The 19,823-nt window shown below is 57.1% G+C and overlaps 2 protein-coding genes across 15 annotated transcripts; one reads left to right on the top strand and one right to left on the bottom strand.

Moving 5' to 3' along the window:
* Nucleotides 1–717: 717 nt before the first annotated feature.
* HHATL (hedgehog acyltransferase like) lies at nucleotides 718–9,934 on the top strand. Of its 14 annotated transcripts, none has more exons than XM_081527707.1 (13): nucleotides 718–811; nucleotides 1,389–1,456; nucleotides 2,546–2,664; nucleotides 3,081–3,148; nucleotides 3,692–3,805; nucleotides 4,064–4,258; nucleotides 4,607–4,816; nucleotides 5,059–5,230; nucleotides 5,744–5,888; nucleotides 6,010–6,045; nucleotides 8,777–8,978; nucleotides 9,378–9,519; nucleotides 9,704–9,934. In XM_081527707.1, exons 3-13 carry the CDS (start codon nucleotides 2,559–2,561, stop codon nucleotides 9,826–9,828), a joined length of 1,515 nt encoding a protein of 504 aa, XP_081383833.1. In that variant the 5' UTR covers nucleotides 718–811; nucleotides 1,389–1,456; nucleotides 2,546–2,558; the 3' UTR covers nucleotides 9,829–9,934. The 14 variants fall into 14 exon arrangements, with proteins under 14 accessions (XP_081383833.1, XP_081383832.1, XP_081383845.1 ...); XM_081527706.1 differs by having other exon boundaries at nucleotides 1,366–1,456; XM_081527719.1 differs by having other exon boundaries at nucleotides 1,366–1,456; nucleotides 3,081–3,169; nucleotides 3,646–3,805.
* Nucleotides 9,935–10,169: 235 nt separating this feature from the next.
* KLHL40 (kelch like family member 40) lies at nucleotides 10,170–17,363 on the bottom strand. The gene is made up of 6 exons (XM_081527697.1): nucleotides 16,148–17,363; nucleotides 14,463–14,623; nucleotides 14,088–14,195; nucleotides 13,692–13,877; nucleotides 11,701–11,847; nucleotides 10,170–10,725 (listed from the first exon to the last, which is right to left on the bottom strand). Exons 1-6 carry the CDS (start codon nucleotides 17,306–17,308, stop codon nucleotides 10,614–10,616), a joined length of 1,875 nt encoding a protein of 624 aa, XP_081383823.1. The 5' UTR covers nucleotides 17,309–17,363; the 3' UTR covers nucleotides 10,170–10,613.
* Between the last annotated feature and the right edge of the window lie 2,460 nt (nucleotides 17,364–19,823).

Here is a 19,823-nt window from a genome sequence, read left to right as displayed (position 1 = left end):
GTTGGGAGCACTGCTGTCTGCCTCCATCCTGCATGGAGAGGGTGCCTACATTTGAGGACCCACTCAAGTGACCCTGCTAGCACCCCTCCACCGGGGCAGCTCCCTGTAGGACAGGGTCAGGGTATGGGGTTCACATCTCTCTTGTCAGTTCTAGTTCCCTTGGGCCAGTAAGTCCTCCCCCACTGCACTGATGCCTGGCCAGGCAGGACTCTCCATGCTAAAATGGACCAGCGCAGGGGGCTAGGTGGGGGTGCCCTGAGAATTCACACGTAAAGTTTGTGTACCAAAATTCATGGAGGTGACCATCAAAGTGTGTGCATGGTGTGAGTGTGGCAAGGCAGGGCAGAGCTCACAAGCCTGCAGAGGTCAGCGGGGACCACCTGGAAGGCTTCCTGGAAGAGGGGAGTCCTGGCGAGCAGTGAGAGGGAGACACAGGCTCTATGGACCAGGGAAGGCAGGTTGAAGAGAGGTTCAGGTGTCCCGATGAGAGCCGATGCCAGTGGCCACCCCTTTTGCCCCCCCACCATCCTCCCTGCAGCTCCCTGTGGCCAGCAGCTCTGCAGCACTCGGCTCTGCTCCACTGCGCTCAGCTCCACTCCAGGAAGGCCACCTCCTCCCTGCCCTCCTCCTTCCCCCCTCCTCCCGCTGTCACCACTCACCGATCACAGCCTCGAGGGGGTGGGGACCCCAGGGCTGGACACACCCCACCGTGGCCCCAGAGCCCAGCTGATCAGACGGTCGCACAGTCGGACGCAGGACCCCGGAGCCCCGAGGTGGGCAGTGTGCCAGGGTCCCTCACAGCTGCCTCAAGGTCAGTGCCAGCTAGGGATGCAGCCACTACGGGGTTCTTGAGACCCAAGGAACCCACCCCAGGCTCCTCATCCCAAACCTCAGGCTCCAAAGCCAGCTTTACTCCAGGTGTACCTGAGGCGGGCAGGTCAGCGGGCAGGGGGCACTCCCTTGTCCACAGGCGGGCCCAGGTCCGGGGGTCTATCAGGAGAGGTCCCAGGCTGGGGGCCAGCACTGGCTGTGCTCACACAGGCCTCACTGGGGACACCCGGCACCGGCCATGGGGAGCTAAAATTGGAAAGTGGCGAGTGGGAGGCAGCTGACAAAGCTATTTCGCAGGCTCTTCACCGTGCTCCGGTTTCAAGCTTCTGCTCCATTAACCCGATCCTCAGGGCCTCCCTACCCCCACCGGGCCCATGAGAAGGTGCCTCAGCCCTCAGGCCGGCAGTGGAGAAGTCAGGTCGGGCAGCCCCCCGTAGTGGCAGGGGCAGCGGACTGGCTTCTCCAATTAGGGACTCCCGGGGGCTCACTGAGAACACTCAATCCCGTCCCTGGTCCACTGTGTGATCTTGACAGGTCCCTGCCCCTCTCTGGTCCAGGACCCCTCCATCACTGCAACGGGGAGAATGCTGACTTGAGGGGCCCAGAGGAGCTGGTTTCAGAAATGGTGAGGGAGGTTTGGGGGAGGATCTGGGGCAGGAGACAGGGCTATGCCAGCCACCTCTTGCTCAGCCCAGACCGAAAGGATGCCTAGACGTGTTCCTCCCTTTAATTTGGGCCCTGAGTCTGTCACCTGCAGGGCCCCTGGGAAGGCCCTGGTTTAGGCTGGAGCAGGATACAGAGGGTGCAGGTTCTAACTGAGGTCCCAGAGATGACCCAGAAGGACTCCTGGGGATGAGCTAGGCCCTGGCAGAAGGGAGTGGCCAGGCTCACCCTAAGCCCAACACTGGTCAACACCTTGGGCAGTGGCCAGCACACTCCCTGGTGTCTGCCTGGCCCAGCCTAGCCCCACACCCACTACTCCAGGGCACCTCTTCAAATAGCACTCCTCCAGCCAGCTTCCAGGCCTGCATACACAGAGCACTGAGAGTGGGCCGGTGTGGCCACGGACACAGGCAGGAACCAGGGACATGGCAGGCTGGGGCTCAGGGGCTGGGTGGGGTAACGGGGGTCAGTGAGAAGCTAGAGGCTGAATGAGAGTGATGAGGGCTTGGTGCTAGGGCAGGACCTGGGAAGGTCCTGGGAAGTAAAGGCAGCTCAGGAGAGGGTGGGGATCACAGAAGGCTGCCCCGAGGGGGTGGGGTTTTGTCAGAAACTGTGGGAGATTTACTGAGGGGAGTGAGGACCCTGGGGGCCACAAATACAACTGAGGTGATGCAGAGGGAATTTCTCCAAATGAAAGTCATCTGAGACCTTGGAGGAGCAGTTTGAGCAGAGGGTGGGGACCGGTCCACCTGAAAGGTATGGCGGAGTGAATGAAGGTGAATAAGGCAGGCTGAGAGTGAAGAGAATGCTTTCAAGAGCCTTCGGTGGGAAGGGCGGGAGCTAGAGTGGCAGCTAAGATGGGGCACCAGACGGGAGGGGGCCTGGGAGGAGTGGGAGACAGGTGGGGTGGGGAGGACAGTATGAGGTCCTCAAGGGGCAGGAAAGGCAGTTTCTCTTCAGAATGGGGTCCCTACCACCTCAGTGAGGGACCAAGAACTGTGCTAGGCAGGGCTGAGGGGCTTCAGGGCCCTCACCTATCTTTCTCCCTCAGCCCCATCCAGGCTATGGGCATCAAGACAGCGTTGCCCGCGGCAGAGCTGGGCCTGTACTCCCTGGTGCTGAGTGGGGCCCTAGCCTATGCTGGCCGGGGCCTCCTTGAGGCTTCACAAGGTAACAGCTGGGCCCGGGGGCAGAGGGGTGGGACCCTTCTTCCCCTGGGGTTCTCAGCAAGTTTCTCCACCCACCAAGGCCAGAAACTTGGAGGCCCCAGACTCAAGGGTAGTCCCTAGGCCCTGAGTAGGGAAGGGGTGGGGGGTGTTGAGCCAAATGCAATCACAGGGAGATTCAAATGCAGAAGAATCAACAGAGACCTGGACAGAGCCAGAGCCAGAGAGACAGGCAAGAGAGAGGCTCAGACACTCAGAAATAGAGACCTGGCCCCAGACACACAGCGAGACCTAGAGAGAATCAAAGGCAGAGAGAGACCCAGACCCTCTCACCTCTCCCCATGGTGGCATCAGCCTTGCTATAGAAGCAGGTATGGGTGTGAAGGGGCCCCTCTCTCTGAGGCCACACTCTGTTCTCAGATGGGGCCCACAGGAAGGCCTTCCGGGAGTCTGTGCGACCCGGCTGGGAGTACATTGGTCGGAAGATGGTAGGTTCCCCACACCTCGGGGTACCTGACTGGGGTCCCTGATCCCTGGCACACCTTTCCCGTCCCAAACCTTTCTTGACTCTCCCCTGTTCCCAATGTTCCCATATAACAAGAGGGCTCTCAGTGGGGAGGGCTCTCAGTCCCTGGCTTGAATTTTAGCAGCCTCAATTCCTCCAGTGGCCCCTCCTCTGTCCTCCCGGGGTTACATCAAGTCTACCCAGACCCTGCTCATTTAAGAAACAACTCAAGGCATGCTTCAGCAGGGCCTCCAGCACCATCCTCCCCAGAACACTGCAATAATGGCAGAATGTCAGGCAAGGTGCTGGGCAGAGGGGGAGCTCCGAGGAACAGGGCAGCCCATGCGGTGCCCCTCATTCCTCTTGACCTATCTTCCTGGTACTTGCCACAAGAGGGGAAGGCAGGGACCTGCCGCCACTGCTCTCCTCTAATGTATAAGAAGACTGTGGGGGCAGGGAAGGTGCTGGGACTCTGACCAGCCCACCCTGCGCCCACCCCACCTTAACTTGCCGGGACCCGCCCCAGGATGTGGCCGACTTCGAATGGGTCATGTGGTTCACCTCCTTCCGCAATGTCATCATCTTCGCCCTCTCCGGACACGTGCTATTTGCTAAACTCTGCACGATGGTTGCCCCCCAGGTGAGCTGGACCTGAGCCACCCCAGCCTCCTCCTCCCTTTCCCCTAGTAAGGGTTGTGGGAAGGCCATCCTGGGGTCCCACTTCCATTTACTTAAAGAGGTAACTGAAACCTTCTCCAGTGGCAACCCACTCCAATATTCTTGCCTAGAGAATTCCATGGGTGGAGAAGCCTGGCGGGCTACGGTCCACGGGGTCGCCAAGAGTCAGACACGACTGAAGCAACTGACACTTTCACTTTCACACTTGCCTTGTCCACAGCTCCGCTCCTGGATGTACGCTGTGTATGGGGCCCTGGCCGTGGTGGGCACCATGGGCCCTTGGTACCTGCTGCTGCTACTTGGCCACTGTGTGGGCCTCTATGTTGTCTCACTCTTTGGCCAGTCCTGGCTCTGTCTTGGTGTCGGTCTGGCCAGCCTGGCCTCTTTCAAGCTGGACCCCCTCATTTCCTGGCAGGTGTGTGCTGGGGCAGGGCAGGGGCGGAGGGTGCAGGGACAGGACCCCAAACATCTTACTCTATCCAAAACCTTGGCCTCCAGCGTCTCCCCAAGCATTTCCTTCCCCTTCCCACCTGTCTTCAACCCTTTGATTACAGAGCATGCCTGGCCCATGAGGCAGTCACCTCCACTTCAGTATACATGTCCAGCTCTACCCCAGCACTTGACTGGCACTCGGTGGCTAGTGCTGACTGGCGCGGGCAGAGGGAGAGGGCAGGACCAGGCTGGGCCCCTGCTGGAAGCGGGATGGGCTTCCCAGAGACAAGGGACACCCTGGTGAGCCGGTGGCCTGTTCTCTCCCATCCAGAGCGGGTTTGTAACAGGGACTTTTGATCTTCAAGAGGTGCTGTTTCATGGGGGCAGCGGTTTCACGGTGCTGCGCTGCACCAGTTTCGCGCTGGAGAGCTGCGCCCATCCCGACCGCCGCTACTCCCTGGCCGACCTGCTCAAGTACAATTTCTACCTGCCCTTCTTCTTCTTCGGACCCATCATGACCTTTGATCGCTTCCACGCTCAGGTGAGGGGACGGACACCCTGTGGGCTCCCAAGACAGGACTGAGCCCCTTCCCCGCACCATGACTGGCAGTGAACCCCTCGCAGGAGCCAGAGGGGCCTGGTCTCCACCCTCGGGGCAGCCCTGGTGAAGCGGCGTCTCCCCTCACCCTCAGGTCCCCAGACAGTTGGTGACTCACCATTCAGACAGGGCTCCTCCCACAGGCAGGGCTGGCCTCCCCCCTCAGACACTTGGCGTCTCCTCAGGTGAGCCAGGTGGAGCCGGTGCGGCCAGAGGGCGAGCTGTGGCGCATCCGGGCCCAAGCAGGACTCAGCGCGGTAGCCATCTTGGCCGTGGACGTCTTCTTCCACTTCTTCTACATCCTCACCATCCCCAGTGACCTCAAGTTTGTCAACCGTCTCCCGGACAGCGCCCTCGGTGGGTGTGCGCCGGGCCCAGCACAGGGACGAGGGCTGGGCAGCCACCTCAGGACCGACCTCTGCACCTCTACAGCGGTGGGGTCACAGCCTGGGCAGCATCTATGGAAGGGTGGGGGAGCGGGGCTTTGCTCTTTGAAATGCGTGGGACTTGAAGATAGGCTTGCCCTGTGAGGCCCGGAGGGGTGTCCTACAGAGGGCGCCCCACTCCACTTGGGGCCTAGGGCCGATTTCCAACGTCCGACAGCATCTCCCCGGGGCCAGCCCCACCCTCGCAAGTGGGGCGGGACCTCCGTGGAGGAGGCGGGGCCTCCGTGGGGGTGGAGCCTCGTGGGGGCGGGACCTCCATGGGGGCGGTCCGGGCGCAAGGACCGCCCCAGGAGCTGGTAATTTTCCGTAGGGAAGGGCTGGGCTCAGCTACCACGCTGGATTTGGGAAGGCCCGGGGCAGGGTCGGGGGTGGGAGGGGATACCAATGTGACGGCCTCCAGGCAGTAACGACCGTCTGTCCGCAGCTGGCCTAGCCTACTCGAACCTGGTGTACGACTGGGTGAAGGCGGCTGTCCTCTTCGGAGTCGTCAACACCGTTGCGCGCCTCGACCACCTGGACCCGCCTCGGCCTCCCAAGTGCATCACAGCGCTCTATGTCTTCGCAGAAACGTGAGTGAGAGGTCCGGGGTCACGCCCCCGGTATCCCCACCTTCCCTTAGCCTCTTCCTCCATGCTCCAGAGCTGGGCACCTGGCCGATTTACACCCGTCTGCTCTCCTCTCCTCCTACAGACACTTTGACCGTGGCATCAATGACTGGCTTTGCAAGTGAGTTGGGGTAGGGTGGGGGGATGTCACAGCCATCCCCCAGGTGTCTGAGCAGGGCAGTGTCCAGATGGGTCCACGATTTCAAAGGTCACCCCCGGGCCAGAGGAAGCTAGGCGGAAGTGAGGAGGTCATGGTAGAGGTTTAAGTGAAAGATGGGGGTTTGGACGTGGGTAGGGGCCCTGGAGGTGAGAGAATGGTGGAGTGGAGACACACAGCAGGCAGCCTGGACAGGACTTGGCCCTGGATTGAGGGCATCAGGAAGGAGAGGGTGATGACTCCTAGGAAGTCGTGTGCTAGGAAGGACTCTAGTTGAAGGGAGAAGGAGGAGCTGGCAGAAGGGCCTAAAAGGAGTGTCGGAGGAGCAGAGAAAAGTCAGGATCATGGGACACCCTGGAAGCTAAGGGAAGTCCACCTTGGCATGGTGGGGGCAAGCAGGTTGGATGCTGCTGAAGCCAGAGACCGAGCATGAGTGTTGGTTGCCTGAGGAACTGCAGGGGAGTTCCGATGTGGACAACCCCTGGAAGAAGCATGGCACTGAAGGGGGACACATAGGAATGGCTGAAGGGAGAAGTAGGTGTTTTAAAGACAAGAAATAATGAGACATACTTGGGTGCTGAGGGGAATTATTCAGTAGAGGGGAAGAAGTTGGCAATGTAAGATAGAGGGGTGATTGATGGAGGAAGGTCCCTGAGAAGGGACGAGACAGTGGAACCAGTGCCAGGCAGAGGTCTGGCTTCAGGACAGGGAGAAGGAAGAAAAGCCAGTGTGGATGCAGAAGAATGGTGGGTGAGTGTGGAAAGGTGAGGGATGCCTCCTGAAGGCTTTGATTTTCTCTGTGAAATAAGAGGCAAGGTCATCAGCTGAGAGCTGTTTGTTTGGGGATGGAGGGAGGCAGCATCTATGTGCCTCCCTTGCTTAGATCACCACACACCCACTCATACCTGCAAGAGAGATGAAGGTGGAGTAGCCACTGCGGAGCCTGGGAGAAGAAGCTGACTAGAGAAACTTTGACAGCCCAGATAGTGTGGGAGGTGGTGGATTTATGGATTCTAATATGTCAAGGTGTGGGATTCTTCCCATCAGGGTTTAGTTTCTAGGGTGCAGGTGAGGAGCTTTCCCAGATGGGTGAGAAGGAAGAAGTGAGGGAGAAGGGTTTTTAGGTTATTTGTGATGATGACTCATTGAACATAAGCCTGTTAAGAAGGGTGGTAAAAATAGAAGGGCATCAGGAGATGAGGAGTGTAGGGGGAGTCAATGAGATTGAAGAAGTGGAACTAGGGAGTCAGATCAGGTGGGGCTGGGTGAAGGATGGGAATCAGGAAGACGTAAAACAAGTGGTGAAAAAGTTGGGGTGTGGCCATGGGAGTGGGTGACTGGAGTGGAGTGGAGAAGGAGTCACTGGAAATGAGCAGGTCAAGTAACAGCGACACTGGCTATGCAACAGGTCTTCAGCCAAATTTAACAAATATTTATTGAGTATCTATCTACTGTGTGCCAGGCACTCACTGTTCTAGGCTCTGGGGACACAGTAGTGAACATGGCAAAGACCCTGAACTCATGGAACTTACAGTCTAGTGGGGAGACACAGACCATAAACAGGTTAAAAGAAAAAAAAAGAGAGAGTGGTAATTCATCATTTTAGAGAGTGGCAAGTGTTATGAAGAAAATAAAAGAATGTAATGGGATAGAATCTTCTTTAGTTGGAGTCCAGGCAGGCCTCTGTGAGATGAATTGAGACTTGAATGATAGGAAATTTGGAGAACAGATTTCCAGGCAGAGAGAAAAATAGGTACAAAGGCTTCAAGACAGGAACCAGCTGTGTGTCTCTGAGTATCAGAAAGATTGGTAAGGGGAAAGTACAGTGAATGAGGTGGAGAATGGTGGGTGATGAGGTCAGGGAGCGAGGCAGAAACCAGACAATGTGGGATAATATTCTAGCCATAGGAAGGTGGTTGAGTTTAACTGTAATGAGGAGCTATTGAGGGAAGGCATAATTGTGGAAGTGAGGTAATCTGGGTTACACTCTTAAAAGATGCCTTGACAGGGAATCCTGGCATGATGCAGTCCATGGGGTTGCAAAGAGTTGGACGCAACTGAGCAACTAAACAACAAAAGCTGCTGTGTGGACGATGGACAGTAGAGGGCAGAAGCAGAAGCAGGGAGACAACTTAGGTCCTTGCGATAATCTGTGTAAGAGGAGATGGTCGCCTGGACTCGAGTGGTGTTACTGGAGGCATGAGCAGTGCTCAGGACTGGAGGCTGTAGGATTTGCTCACTTGGATGTGAGTAGAGAGGGGAATTGAGAATCCAAGATGGCACCAAGAGTTCTGGCAGCAACTGAATGGATGGTGGTGTCATTAGTTGAGATGGGAATGAAGCAGGTTTGGGCAGGGATGAGGGAGTCAGTCATTCATACGAAATGTCTGGTAACAGTTGGATTTATGAGTCAGGAGATACATTTGGGGCTCATCAGCATAGAGACAGCATTCAGAGTCTTGGGTGTGGATGAGATCACTTGAAGGAAGGTAGCTGGAGAGGACGGGAAGTTCAAGGCTGAGCCCTTCATATTTTGAAGTTGAATAGAAGAGGAGCAGCCACCTGAAGCTCAGGACATTGAAAATGCCCCGGATGATAGTGTTCAGGAAGCTGCCCCACTTTGTGTATCCTTTGTCTACCTCCCACCTGCCTTTTCCCACACTCCCACCGGCCCCTTTTTCCACCTTTCCTGCAGGTACGTGTATGACCACATTGGTGGGGAGCACTCTGCGGTGATCCCAGAGCTGGGAGCCACCATAGCCACATTTGCCATCACCACTCTGTGGCTCGGGCCTTGTGATGTTGTCTACCTGTGGTCATGCCTTAACTGCTTTGGCCTCAATTTTGAACTCTGGGTACAGAAGCTGGCAGAGTTGGAGCCCCTAGCACAAATTGAGGTGAGCAGGGAAGGTCTGGGGCTGGGGTTGGCTGGGGCCCTGGAGTGGGTGGCACTACTGACCTCTGGAGTCTTCCAGCCACACCTGACTCTCAGTCCAGAACTTTCTCACCACCACCCTCCTGGTCATCAGAGCAATGACTCCTCCTGTGGGTATCTGGCCCTCCCTTACCTCCTGCAGGGTGGGGGCACCTGGCCCTCGCTGTGTTGATCAGGCCATGTCCTCTCTCCAGGATGTAGTTTCCCGTGTTTAACAAAGAGGGAGAGCTGACCTGTGAGTCTCAGAGACACGGGCATATCCTAGGATCGTGTGGCCATGTGGGCAAGGCCTCTGATTCATTGTATCCACTTTTCCCCTGGGCCTCTTGCCTCACTGCCAATGTTTTCCTGGACCAAGCAGACCTCTCTGTCGGAGCAGATGTCCCGCAGGGTCCGAGCCGTCTTTGGGGCCATGAACTTCTGGGCCATCATCATGTACAACCTTGTAAGCCTGAACAGCCCTGAGTTCACAGACCTGATCGCCCAGCGCCTGCTACTCTCAGGTGAGGGACAGTGGATACAGAATGTGCCATGGGTCCACTTCGAGAATTATGACCTCCTAAAATGTCCCCACCCCACCACAATTCCTCAAGGACCCAACAGGAAGGGGACAGTCAAGTGGGGAGAGAAGAGTCACGTGGGGAGGGGGGCTCTGCTCCTAGGACCCATGACCTGTTCCCCACCCAGGGTTCCCCCAGACCACGCTGGCCATCCTGTTTGTCACCTACTGTGGTGTCCAACTGGTGAAGGAGCGAGAGCGAACCCTGGCTCTAGAGGAGGAGCAGAAGCAGGACAAAGAGAAGCTGGAGTAGGGGCGGAGGGGAAGAGGGATGGGTTCTGCTCAGCTTTTCCTGGGCCCTGGTCCAGGCCAGGCCAGATGGGGCCCGACTGATAGAATAAAAGACTTTTCTACCCTGGTGCGGCTGTTCCCTTCCCCTTCTTCCCGTGGTCTCCCGGCTCCCTGTCCAGGCCAGATGATGAGCTAGAGGTCCAGGGAGGGGGCTCAAACTCTCGGCGCACACAGAGTATGTAGGAGACACACATGGACGGCAGAGGCTACCGACCTTGGCAGCCCAGCAGCTGAACACAAGAAGTCCCAGATCTTCAAACCACCTGGTCACTGCTGCTTGGAGCATCTCATCCCAGACTGAGCTGCTTGCTCAGAAGGCACTTTATTCTTCTCACAGAAGGAGACTTAGGCTGCAAGCTGCACTCGATGGGGTTGCTCCCCACCTGACAGGTGAGGAGGCTGAGTCCTGTGGGGCATTTACCGGCACACGGCCAGGCTGGGGCTGGACCAGGGTGCAGCCTGACACCCTGTGAGGTTCTGCCTCGTAGACCAAGAACACTGGGGGATATGAGACACTGGAGAGGCTGAAAGTTTCTTATCCCTGCCCGAAGACCCAGCACTGGGCAGCGATTTCCCTTTCCCAGCTGAAGCAGTCCCTGGGGCACCATGACGGGATGGGATCCAGGTGGGCTCTGCCTCTGCCAAACTCCTCTGCCAGGGACTCCTCCCTGGCGTCCCCACCCAGAAGGCCAGGCCTCTGTGGTCTGCAGCATGGGGGACAGGGCACATTCAGGCCCTCTGGGCAGGTCACAGCTTGGTCAGGCGCAACACGTTGAGCCGCACAGGTAGGAAGGTGGCGCCGGCAGCGTAGGCGATCTCCCGGAGGACCCCCTCCCACTTCTTCTCGTCCTCATTGTATCTGCGGTGGGAGGAGTGGGGACAAGGATGCAGAGCTTGGTCAGCCAAGTCCAGGGTGGGACCCAGCAGGAAGAGTGCAGTAGGCCACCCCTGGGAGGTGCTGCCTCCCAGCCCCAGGCCCACCTCCTTCCTTTCCATGCTCTGGGAAAGGGGTGAGCACCTACCTAAAGAACACCTAGATTCTAGGAAGGGCTCCCTCTCAAGAATTTCACGCTCTTTTTTTTTTTTTCAAACCACGTAGCATATGGGGTCTTAGTTCCTTGACCAAGGATGGAACCCATGCCCCCTGCATTGCCTGCATTGGGAGGATGGAGTCTTAACCACTGGACCACCAGGGAAGTTCCAAGAACCCCATACTCCTTGAAGTCCACCTCCTTCCAGGAAGGTCTACACCTCCTCAATCCCCTCCTCTTGAGAATTTCTGAACTGAACCCTCCAAGAAGTAACCCCCATCACCCTCAATGTCTTGGGTCCTGTTCTCCCAGTAGCGCTGCTCCCTAGAGGCCGCCTGCAGCACTGTGCATCACTGAAGGTTCAAAAGTTGCCCCAGACTGCCAAAACCTCTCCCGACCACCCCCAGGTAGGATCAGCCAAAGAAGCAAGGCACTGAGAAGCTAGGATCCAGCTACTTCTCAGTCCCAGTCCAGCTCTCCCCCTCAGGAGGGAGGAGAGAGGAAAAGCCCATTCCGCTCCCTGGGGCCCATTTCTGTGGGTCTGGGTCCTGACCATGGCATCGGCTTCTGACTGTGACACTGTTGATACTCCACGGTAGGGTGCGGTGCCATGTATGCACACCCAGACTTTCCCAACCAAATGGAGAGACCCTGGGCTAAGCAAGGCATTTCTGCTGTCCCGTCCCCACAGGGTTCCCTGAAAGGGGGTCAGCTCTGCCCCACTCATGAGCCTGCCAGGCACTGCCTCGGTGCCCAGCCAGCCTTGCTCACAATTCCTCTTACCTCCCTGGGGCCAGGCTCACCTCCAGATGTCGTTGAGCTCTGTGGGAACAAGCTCCCCGGACTCAGTCTCCAGAGTGGCAAAGCCACCGATGGCATAGAGGGTGCCCGCCAGGCTGACCAGGCTGAGTGAGCTGCGCTCCTGTGGGAAGGCCTCAAAGGGTGCCCACCTGATGGGAAGAAGGAGGCTTGAGGGGGGTGCCCCCGTGGGCCTCGGCAAGCCCAGTGACCATCCCCTGCCAGCATCCATAGCTTCAGCTGCACCCTTCAAAATCCAACTCCCAGACACCCATTCTGCAAGCACAATCTCCTCTTCCCTGACTGCTAGTCTTCTTTTCTTCCCCATTCTCTTGCCCCTCAAGTTTCCCTTCATTGTGCCCCTATCATTCCATCTAACCTACCCTCCGTGAAACCCACCAGGGATCTCCCCAACGTCCCGCCTTTGCTCCTAAACCAACTCCTACTGGCCACCTCAGTCACCATTGAGACCATCCTGTGCACTCCTGGCCCATCCCTCTTCTCCCCTTCACAGCCCAGAGCTTCTCAAGCTGCCTTCACTCCCCCTAACTCCCGAGGTTGGACCTCCATCCCTCCAAAACCGCTCTCCCAACCACTGGAACCCAGGCCTCCAGAATCCAGGACCCACAGTACACACCTCTGTTGACATGACTTTCTTCAACTTGTACCTCCCCAGCTTCACCTCGTAGGCTTCCTTGCTGAATAAAGCATCTGCCCCTGCTGTCCCTCAGGGCGTGGGCCTCAGCTTCTCCCACTCACACACTCTCTGCTGAGGGAGCTTGTCCCCACGGAGTACTGTTGACCCCCACATCTCACCCTCCAGCTCAGCCTTCTCTCTGCCCCAGTAGGCTCCTCCTGGACACCCCCAAGCACCTCACATCCAAATATTCTAAGTGGACGCTCATTTTTCCTACCTAATGTCAATAGTTCCTCAATAAATGACCTCCCAGCCTCACTCAAAAGCATCCACCTCTCCCTCTCACCCCCACCATGCAATCAGTTGCTAAACCCTGCTTCTTCTATCTTCTGAACTCTTGCTACTGAGTATGGCCTATGGACCAGCAGCATCAGCATCACCTGGGGGGTTGTTAGAAATACGCTCTGAGATCCCTCCCCAGTCCTTAGATTTAGAATCTGCATCCCAGCATGATCCCCAGGAGATTCATGTGCATGTGAGAAACACTGGCCTAGATCTTTCTCTGGTGCATCCTTTCTGCCCCATTACTGCTGTACCCCCAGCTCCAGGCCACCATCAGTACTTGCTACACATCTGTGCCCCTGCCTCCTGGGAAATCCCTAATCTCTTCTCTGCATGGTCTGCCATGAGGCATCTTGGTAAAACACAGATGGGAGCTTAAAACCCATCAGAGGCATTTCATTACTCTGGGGATAAAGTGCCTCAGCCCACTGGCCATCTCTCCAGCCCCAGTATCCACCATCCCCACCTCCCTTCACCCACCACACTCCATCCAACCTGACCAAAGTCCTTTTCTCCAATGGGCTGGCCTTTTTTTTCCTCCTAACTGCCTTGGCACTAGCCTTCTTTTGCCTTCGGGCATCCTCCCACCACCCCTTTAGCTGGCAGAGTCCAACTGGTCTGCCAGCACAGTTTTCTTCCTGACCTGCCTGAGCAGGGCAGCTTCTATCTTGGTTACTGCTGTTATCTCTAGCCATCAAGGTCAGTGACCGGTATGAGTCTCTGAATGAGGAACCTGGCATCTCCTGGGAGCTCTCGCCTGCAGACCAGGCTGGCCATAACACTTGCCCCATGTTGTAGGGGAAGCCCACCTCATTGCTGACCAGAATAGAGGGGCTAGATCTGTGCTGATGTCCAAGTTCAACAGTGGAGACCCAAAGTAGGTGCTATGATTCCTGCTAGGGCAGACACAGAGAGGACTGACATAGGCCCAAAGCCACAGGGCCAGAGGGCTACAGTGGGGACCTTCGTCCCTGGCTGTCCTGTGGAAGGGGGCGGGGAGGCGGGAAGCAGCCATACTTGTTGTCCGCAATGCTGTACACCTCGGCTGAGCTGGTCAGCCCTGTGTCTGTGACTCCAGCAGCTACAAAAATGCGGCCGTCATGGATGGTGGCCCCGAAGAGTGAGCGGGGAGTCTTCATGGGCGCCAGCTCCCTCCACTCGAACTTCTTAGGGTCGTAGACCGACATCTTGTTCAGGCACTTCCTATGGGGTCGGGGTGGAGGGGCAGTGAGTGAGAAAGGAGACGGCGCGGGGTGGGGTGGGGGTGGGGCAAGAGCAGCCTCTCTCCCTTGGCCCAGTCCCTCCAGCTGCCTCCCAAGGCAGGCAGGACAGACCCCTGACAGCCTCGGGGAGACGCTGCTTCGGTTCCGCCGACCCAGCTGCTGCACTCCCCCCTCCAGGCCCGGGCCTCACCTGTTGCTGCCTTTCCCGCCAATAACGTAGACCAGGTCCATATGGGAGAGCACCGAGTGTCCGTACACGGCATAGGGCAGCGGGTCCGATTCGCCCCATTTGAACGACCTAGAGGGGAGGGGAGTAAGGTGCTCTCTGTCCGTCTCTGCATCCGCCCACCACCCAACGTGCTGGGATGCACCCGACTTGTTAACCAGAACTCCCCAGACCGCTCAGCTCCTCGCTCCCACTTCACCTGCCAGCCCCGCCCCCGCCCGCCCGCCCCGCCCCGCCCCGCCCCGCCCCGCCCCGCCCCGCCCCGCCCCGCCCCGCCCCGCCCCGCCCCGCCCCGCCCCGCCCCCAGATCCTTGGCCCCGCCCCGCAGCCCGCACTCACAGTCTGTCGTAGCACATGACTGAGTCCAGGCTTTGCTCCTCGTCCTTGAGCTCTCGGCCGCCGACCACGTAGATGGAGTTAAGAGCCTCTCCCAGACCGAAGAGGCAGCGCGGCGAGGGCAGCGGAGGCATCCCCAGCCACTCTGAGTCCAGGTGGTCAAACTGCGGGCCGAGCGGCCAGTCAGCGACCCTCCCCACGCCCCTTCATCAACCCCTCTCCCTAGCTCCAGCCCAGGGCTGTCTGGTCACCCCACCCCGGGTCATGAGGAGTCCGGGCCTGCAGGTAGGGCCAGCACAGCCTGGAGACGGTGCCTGGAGACAGTGCCCCTCCTCCTGTCGGGCTGAGAACAGCCGAGGGTCCCAACCCCACAGGGGCCCGGAGATCACCTTTATAGCACCGTGATGGGGCGTCCCTTGCAGAGCTGAGAAGGAGTCTCTGAGAGGGAGGCCCAGTTGCCGCCCTGGCCCTTCCCCAATACAAGTCCTGAATTGAGGCCTGCCTGCCCCCTGTTTTCCATCCCATCCCACTGCACATGAAAGGCCCAAATACATCCACCCACTCCTTCAAACTTACAGTGTAATAAATCTGTGGCCCTGTGTACTCCAACCGTCATTTTTTTCTGGCCACACTCGCATGGCTTTTGGGATCTAAGTTCACTGATCAGAGAGTGAACCCCAGCCCTCCACCTCCCCCACACACACACACACCCACCCACACCCCCGGCAGTGAGAGTGGAGTCCTAACTATTGGACCTAGAGGGAATTCCCAACAGTCTGTTAATAACTATACTAGTGGCTCATCTTTTGGTGGAGTTTTCTGAGGGCTGAGCACTATGCTGATGAACACTTTATAACCATCAATTAACCTTCAGACAACCTTATCAAACAAGGAAGTATAATATCCCCACTTACAGAGGCCTAGAGAGAATACACAATGCGCCCACCGTGTGCCTTGGCTGGTGGAGACACTCTCCCCATCCCCCAGCTTAACACTGGCACCATGCTGCCCCTCACCCCTCTCCAGCCTGGTTAGGCCTCAGTAAGCACACTACTCACTAGGCTCCTTCCCATCTCTGTTCCGTGCTCACTGGTTCCCACCTAGAAGCACTGTACCCTCCCCTCCATGTCTCCAAATTCACCCAACTGGCAAGGCTTAAACTTACATGGCCAGTCACAAGGAAACCACTTTTGCCTCTGAGATCCCCCTGTCACATTATAAATTGGACCCGACACCCTACTCTCCTGCTCCTTCTTGGGCCTCAGTTTCCTTATCTGTGCAATGAGAAGGGAAGGGAGGATGGTCCCTTTGTTTGAGACACATTGTTCCTCATTCCAGTCCCAGCTTCATGCAAAGGTCTTAGCCAGGACCCCTACACTGACCTTGCTCTTTCTCACTGTCCCTGACCTCATTCCGTGCGCAGAGCTAGGGCCTCCAACATATTGACCATCTGAAAGCTGACATCTCCCTGAAACTGAGACACCAAAGTTATACATCTTATTGTCAACTGCCTATAACGATCTTCAGCCTTCAGACAAATGGCTGTCACTCATCCTCCCTGGTCTACATCTCAGCCTAGACCCAATGACATTCCCCAACAAGTAGATACAGGCCTCTGCTGGGCCCCAAGGCGCCCCCCAGTGCCCAGAAATCAGTACTGGCCGCCCCTCCCAAGGCTGGCCAGGCACCTGCAAGAAGTAAGCGCTCATGGGGTCCTCTTTGTTGTCCTCATTGTAGAAAAGGCCTCCAGCCACGAAGATCTGGTTCTCTTTGGTCACTAGGCTGACATGGTTCTTGGGGATCTGGGTCGAGAGGGAGGCACAGTAGCACTCGTTGGCTGCCGGGTCATAGGCCACGGCGCCCTCCTCACTGATCATGAAGATGAGGTCCTGCAGGAACATGCCAAAGCGCAGGGTGTCATTGAGGATCCCGGGTAGGACGCGCTCTGCCTCCTCTTCATCCTCCTCCGCCTTGGCTTCGGTTGTGCCCTTGTCAGTGGCCTTGGCCCCAGCCGACTCCTTCCCCTTCTCCTTCTTCTTCTTGCGCAGCACGGTGATGCGGCCCTCGTGGGCATCCTTCACCATCTGCACCTTGCGCAGCAGCTCCGGCTGGGCACGCACGAGAGGGTGGCGCTCCACGCGGCTCTCCAGGAAGGCACGTGGCAGCAAGCGGAAGCGCACGCTCTCGAAGACCGTGGGCAGTGCGCGCTGGCGCTCGGCTTGCGCTTCGGCGTCACCACTGCTTGCCCATCGCATCACCGCTTCGAACACGGCTTCCTCCTTCTCCACGTTGAGGCCATCGCTGGAGATGATGGCAATGAGCTCGTCGGCCGAGAGCCCTAGGAAGTCGGCGTCGCGGGCCACCAGCGAGAAGCGCGCGCAGATGAAGTCGCGGGCGGACACGGCGAGGCGCGCGCAGTCGAGCAGGAGGCCTAGGCGGAAGACTGCCAGGCAGTTGGCCAGGCACAGGCGCTTCTGCAGGAAGGACACGCAGATGGTGAAGATGGAAGGGATCTGGAAGCGGTGCGCTGCGGCGAACAGGTCCTGCACGCTCGCCTCGTCCAGCGCGATGTCTGACGTGTACAGATAGTGGAGAACCTGGGCCACCACGTCAGGGGACACCTCCTCCAGGCGCAGCTCGCCTGCGCTCTCAGGCTCGGCCAGGAAGCGCGCCCGGAAGTAGGGGCTGCAAGCGGCCAGTACCAGGCGGTGGCACGGGAACTCCCGCTCACCCACCCGCACCACACAGTCCAGGAACTTGCCGTGGTCCAGCATGTCCTTTAGCCCGTCCTGCAGGAGTGTCTGCTGGTACAGCCGCTGCTCCTCGGCCTGCTCCAAGCCCAGCGCCATGGTGGGTGGCCTCCTCTCTGCCCTCCCTGCCTTCCTGCTGGGTCGCACTCAGTCTACGCAGCTGTCCAAGCCGGGCTATATATAGAGCTGGACTGGGCCCTGTAAGGCGAGCTGCCTGGCCTCCCGCACATGACGCAGAGGGGACAGCTGGGCTGAGGCCCCCTCCCAGAGCAACCTTGACTCAGCTCCGGGGGTTCATGGGACTGGGGTGGGGTGTCTCGGTCCCCCCTGAAAGATGAGGGCCTCCCTGCCTCCTCTCTAAAGGGAGCATGGTGAGACCTTGACTGCTTTCCTTGGTCTAGGTGATGCCCCTCAGGGAAGGGGATGACCCAAGCTCTGCTTCTCAGTCCAAGGAGGGAGAATTCTTCCAATCCCTCTTCAAGGGTCTCCCTTCCTCCAGGCCTTCTGGGGCTTTCTGCCCAGCTACCCCTATCCTCCTTGGAGTGTATCTCCCTCCACCCAGTCCTGGACACGGTGTGCTCAGGTTTCCCACTCAATGAATTTGGGCCTGGGGAACCTGTTGCCTCAGCTTTAAAATGGAAAGACTTTTCTCCCCCAGCCCGGAGACCTTCCTTGGACTGTGCAAGAAAGCAAGAAGACGGTTGAATAAACAAGGTCACCACTTTCCTGTGGGGCCTGAGAAAGCCAGATCACTCTGTTGTACCTCAGTTGCCCTTCCTGCACAGTGAAGAGATGAGTGAGTTCGATTTTTAAGGCCTTCAGTTCAGTTCTGCTGTGATTCGAAAGCAGAATCACACTGCTGTGTGATTCTGTGGTTCTGTGTAGGGGCAGAATCACACAGTACCACCCACTGTGGTTCTGTGTCCCTGTGAATACACAGGCACAGGGTTTCACATTGTAATCTGTCAGACGTGCTAGATTCAGTTTTGTAGGTTCAACTATTCTAGGTGTTAAAACCCCCAGGGATCAAAAAACTAACATAAAAAAAGTTACACTCGGAGTCGAATATTCCAGGAAAACTGTCTATGCTCAGTTCTTCACCCATCCTAAGCTTGACTTGAGCTTGCCCAGCCTTGGGGCCCCTACACCTGTCTAGCATCTAAGGGATCCCGGTAGAGGTCTGGGGCAGCCAGTCCCAATGCCCACCCCGCTCTGGACCCCTGACCACCTCGCCCCACTCCACAACATGCACACACACATCAGCCTCAGCCACCAAGATTAACTTGTTCCCAAAGTGCCAGAGGCTGCAGCTGTGGGTTAAATTTAGCCCCCAAGACACTGGTGTGAACTGTTATAGGGCATTCTCCCATCATTCCTGAGTCACTTGTTTATAACCTCAGGCTTGAGGGGCGGGGGGATTAGTGAGGGGGGCTTAGGCTGGGCCAGGACTGAGTCACCACCCCGTTTTGTGATCCCAGTGATATCAATGCCTGTCCCTCCTGAGCAGTGCTTTCAACCATTGCTTGCTGACCCCAATAGCAGGTCTCAGTGGGACACAGCACCTAGGTAGGATCACCTAGAAATAGTCCTGTCTGTCTTCTGGGAAGGGCAAAGGCTCACCCAGGGGCTTCCAGCCCAGCCCTATATTGCAGAACATTTCCATTCAGCACCATCAGTGAGGAGACCAGGTTCTGAGAGGCTCAGCTATGTGGCCAAGTCACACAGCTGGCAAGCGGCTGATCCAGGATTCGAAGCAGATCTGCCCACCTCCAAAGACTGTGGGAATTCCTCCCTGCCGTGCTGATTCCAAAGAAAATGTTAATCGTCGTCTCACTTTCCAAAGACCAGGACAGAAGGTACTGGCTGAACAATTAAATTATATTTATCAGATGATTCAATGGCATATTTTTAGATTATGATAAGTCCCATGGTGCTCACTTCCTATCAGGGATTCTACTAGAATGTTTATATGTGGCTCATCCATTCATCGAGAACCTAGTGTGCACTATTCTAAATGTTGAGGATTCAGCAGTGAACACATCAAGTAAGAATTACTGTCTTTTTGGAGCTTAACTTCAGCTGAGGAAAGGCGGAACAGCAACAATAGTTGTACAGGGTGTCAGATAACTGCTGGGAAGGGGGCATGGGAAGTGATGGGTGGCAGAGGTCACAATTTTAAATAGAATAGTCAGGATGGATTCACTAAGTGGACTATGCTTGAGCAGGTTTAAGCCATGGAGGAGGAGGATTCCAAGCAGGGGAACAGCTTGAGCTAAGGCCCTGAGGCAAGAGTACACCTGTCCTGTTCCAAGAACAGCAAGGAAGCCAGTGAGCAATGAATGAGGAGGTGAGTAGGAGATAAGGGCAGAGAGGTAAGAGGGGGTGGTATCATGTATGACCAGTGTACAGACCGGTTCTTTTGCCCTCTGTGAAATGGGGAACTGCTGTTTATTTTTAAATTATAACTACGGGAAATGCAAACATTTCCAGGGAGAGAGTAATATACTGATCTCTCATGTACCGAGCACCCTATTTCAACAACTATGGAGTCATGAAGTCATGGCCAGTCCTATGTCATGCCTGCCCCTCTCACTCTGCTCTCACCCAAGGACAT

The sequence above is a fragment of the Giraffa tippelskirchi genome, chromosome 9 (genome assembly GCF_054371585.1).
Source record: "Giraffa tippelskirchi isolate mGirTip1 chromosome 9, T2T-mGirTip1v1.2.pri, whole genome shotgun sequence".
NCBI lineage: Eukaryota > Metazoa > Chordata > Mammalia > Artiodactyla > Giraffidae > Giraffa > Giraffa tippelskirchi.
Note: the sequence above shows the minus strand (reverse complement) of the source record. Positions and strands in the feature narration are given on the sequence as shown.

Excerpts from the sequence above, each read along its gene's own strand:
- KLHL40 (XM_081527697.1), bottom strand. The coding sequence starts at position 17,308 with ATGGCGCTGGGCTTGGAGCAGGCCGAGGAGCAGCGGCTGTACCAGCAG. Across the intron at positions 14,196-14,462 it reads GTCATGTGCTACGACAGACT|GTCGTTCAAATGGGGCGAAT; the intron begins GTGAGTGCGGGC and ends CCTCCCCTCTAG. Across the intron at positions 13,878-14,087 it reads GGCGGGAAAGGCAGCAACAG|GAAGTGCCTGAACAAGATGT; the intron begins GTGAGGCCCGGG and ends CCGACCCCATAG.
- HHATL (XM_081527705.1), top strand. The coding sequence starts at position 2,559 with ATGGGCATCAAGACAGCGTTGCCCGCGGCAGAGCTGGGCCTGTACTCC. Across the intron at positions 3,806-4,063 it reads GCACGATGGTTGCCCCCCAG|CTCCGCTCCTGGATGTACGC; the intron begins GTGAGCTGGACC and ends CCTTGTCCACAG. Across the intron at positions 5,231-5,743 it reads TCTCCCGGACAGCGCCCTCG|CTGGCCTAGCCTACTCGAAC; the intron begins GTGGGTGTGCGC and ends GTCTGTCCGCAG.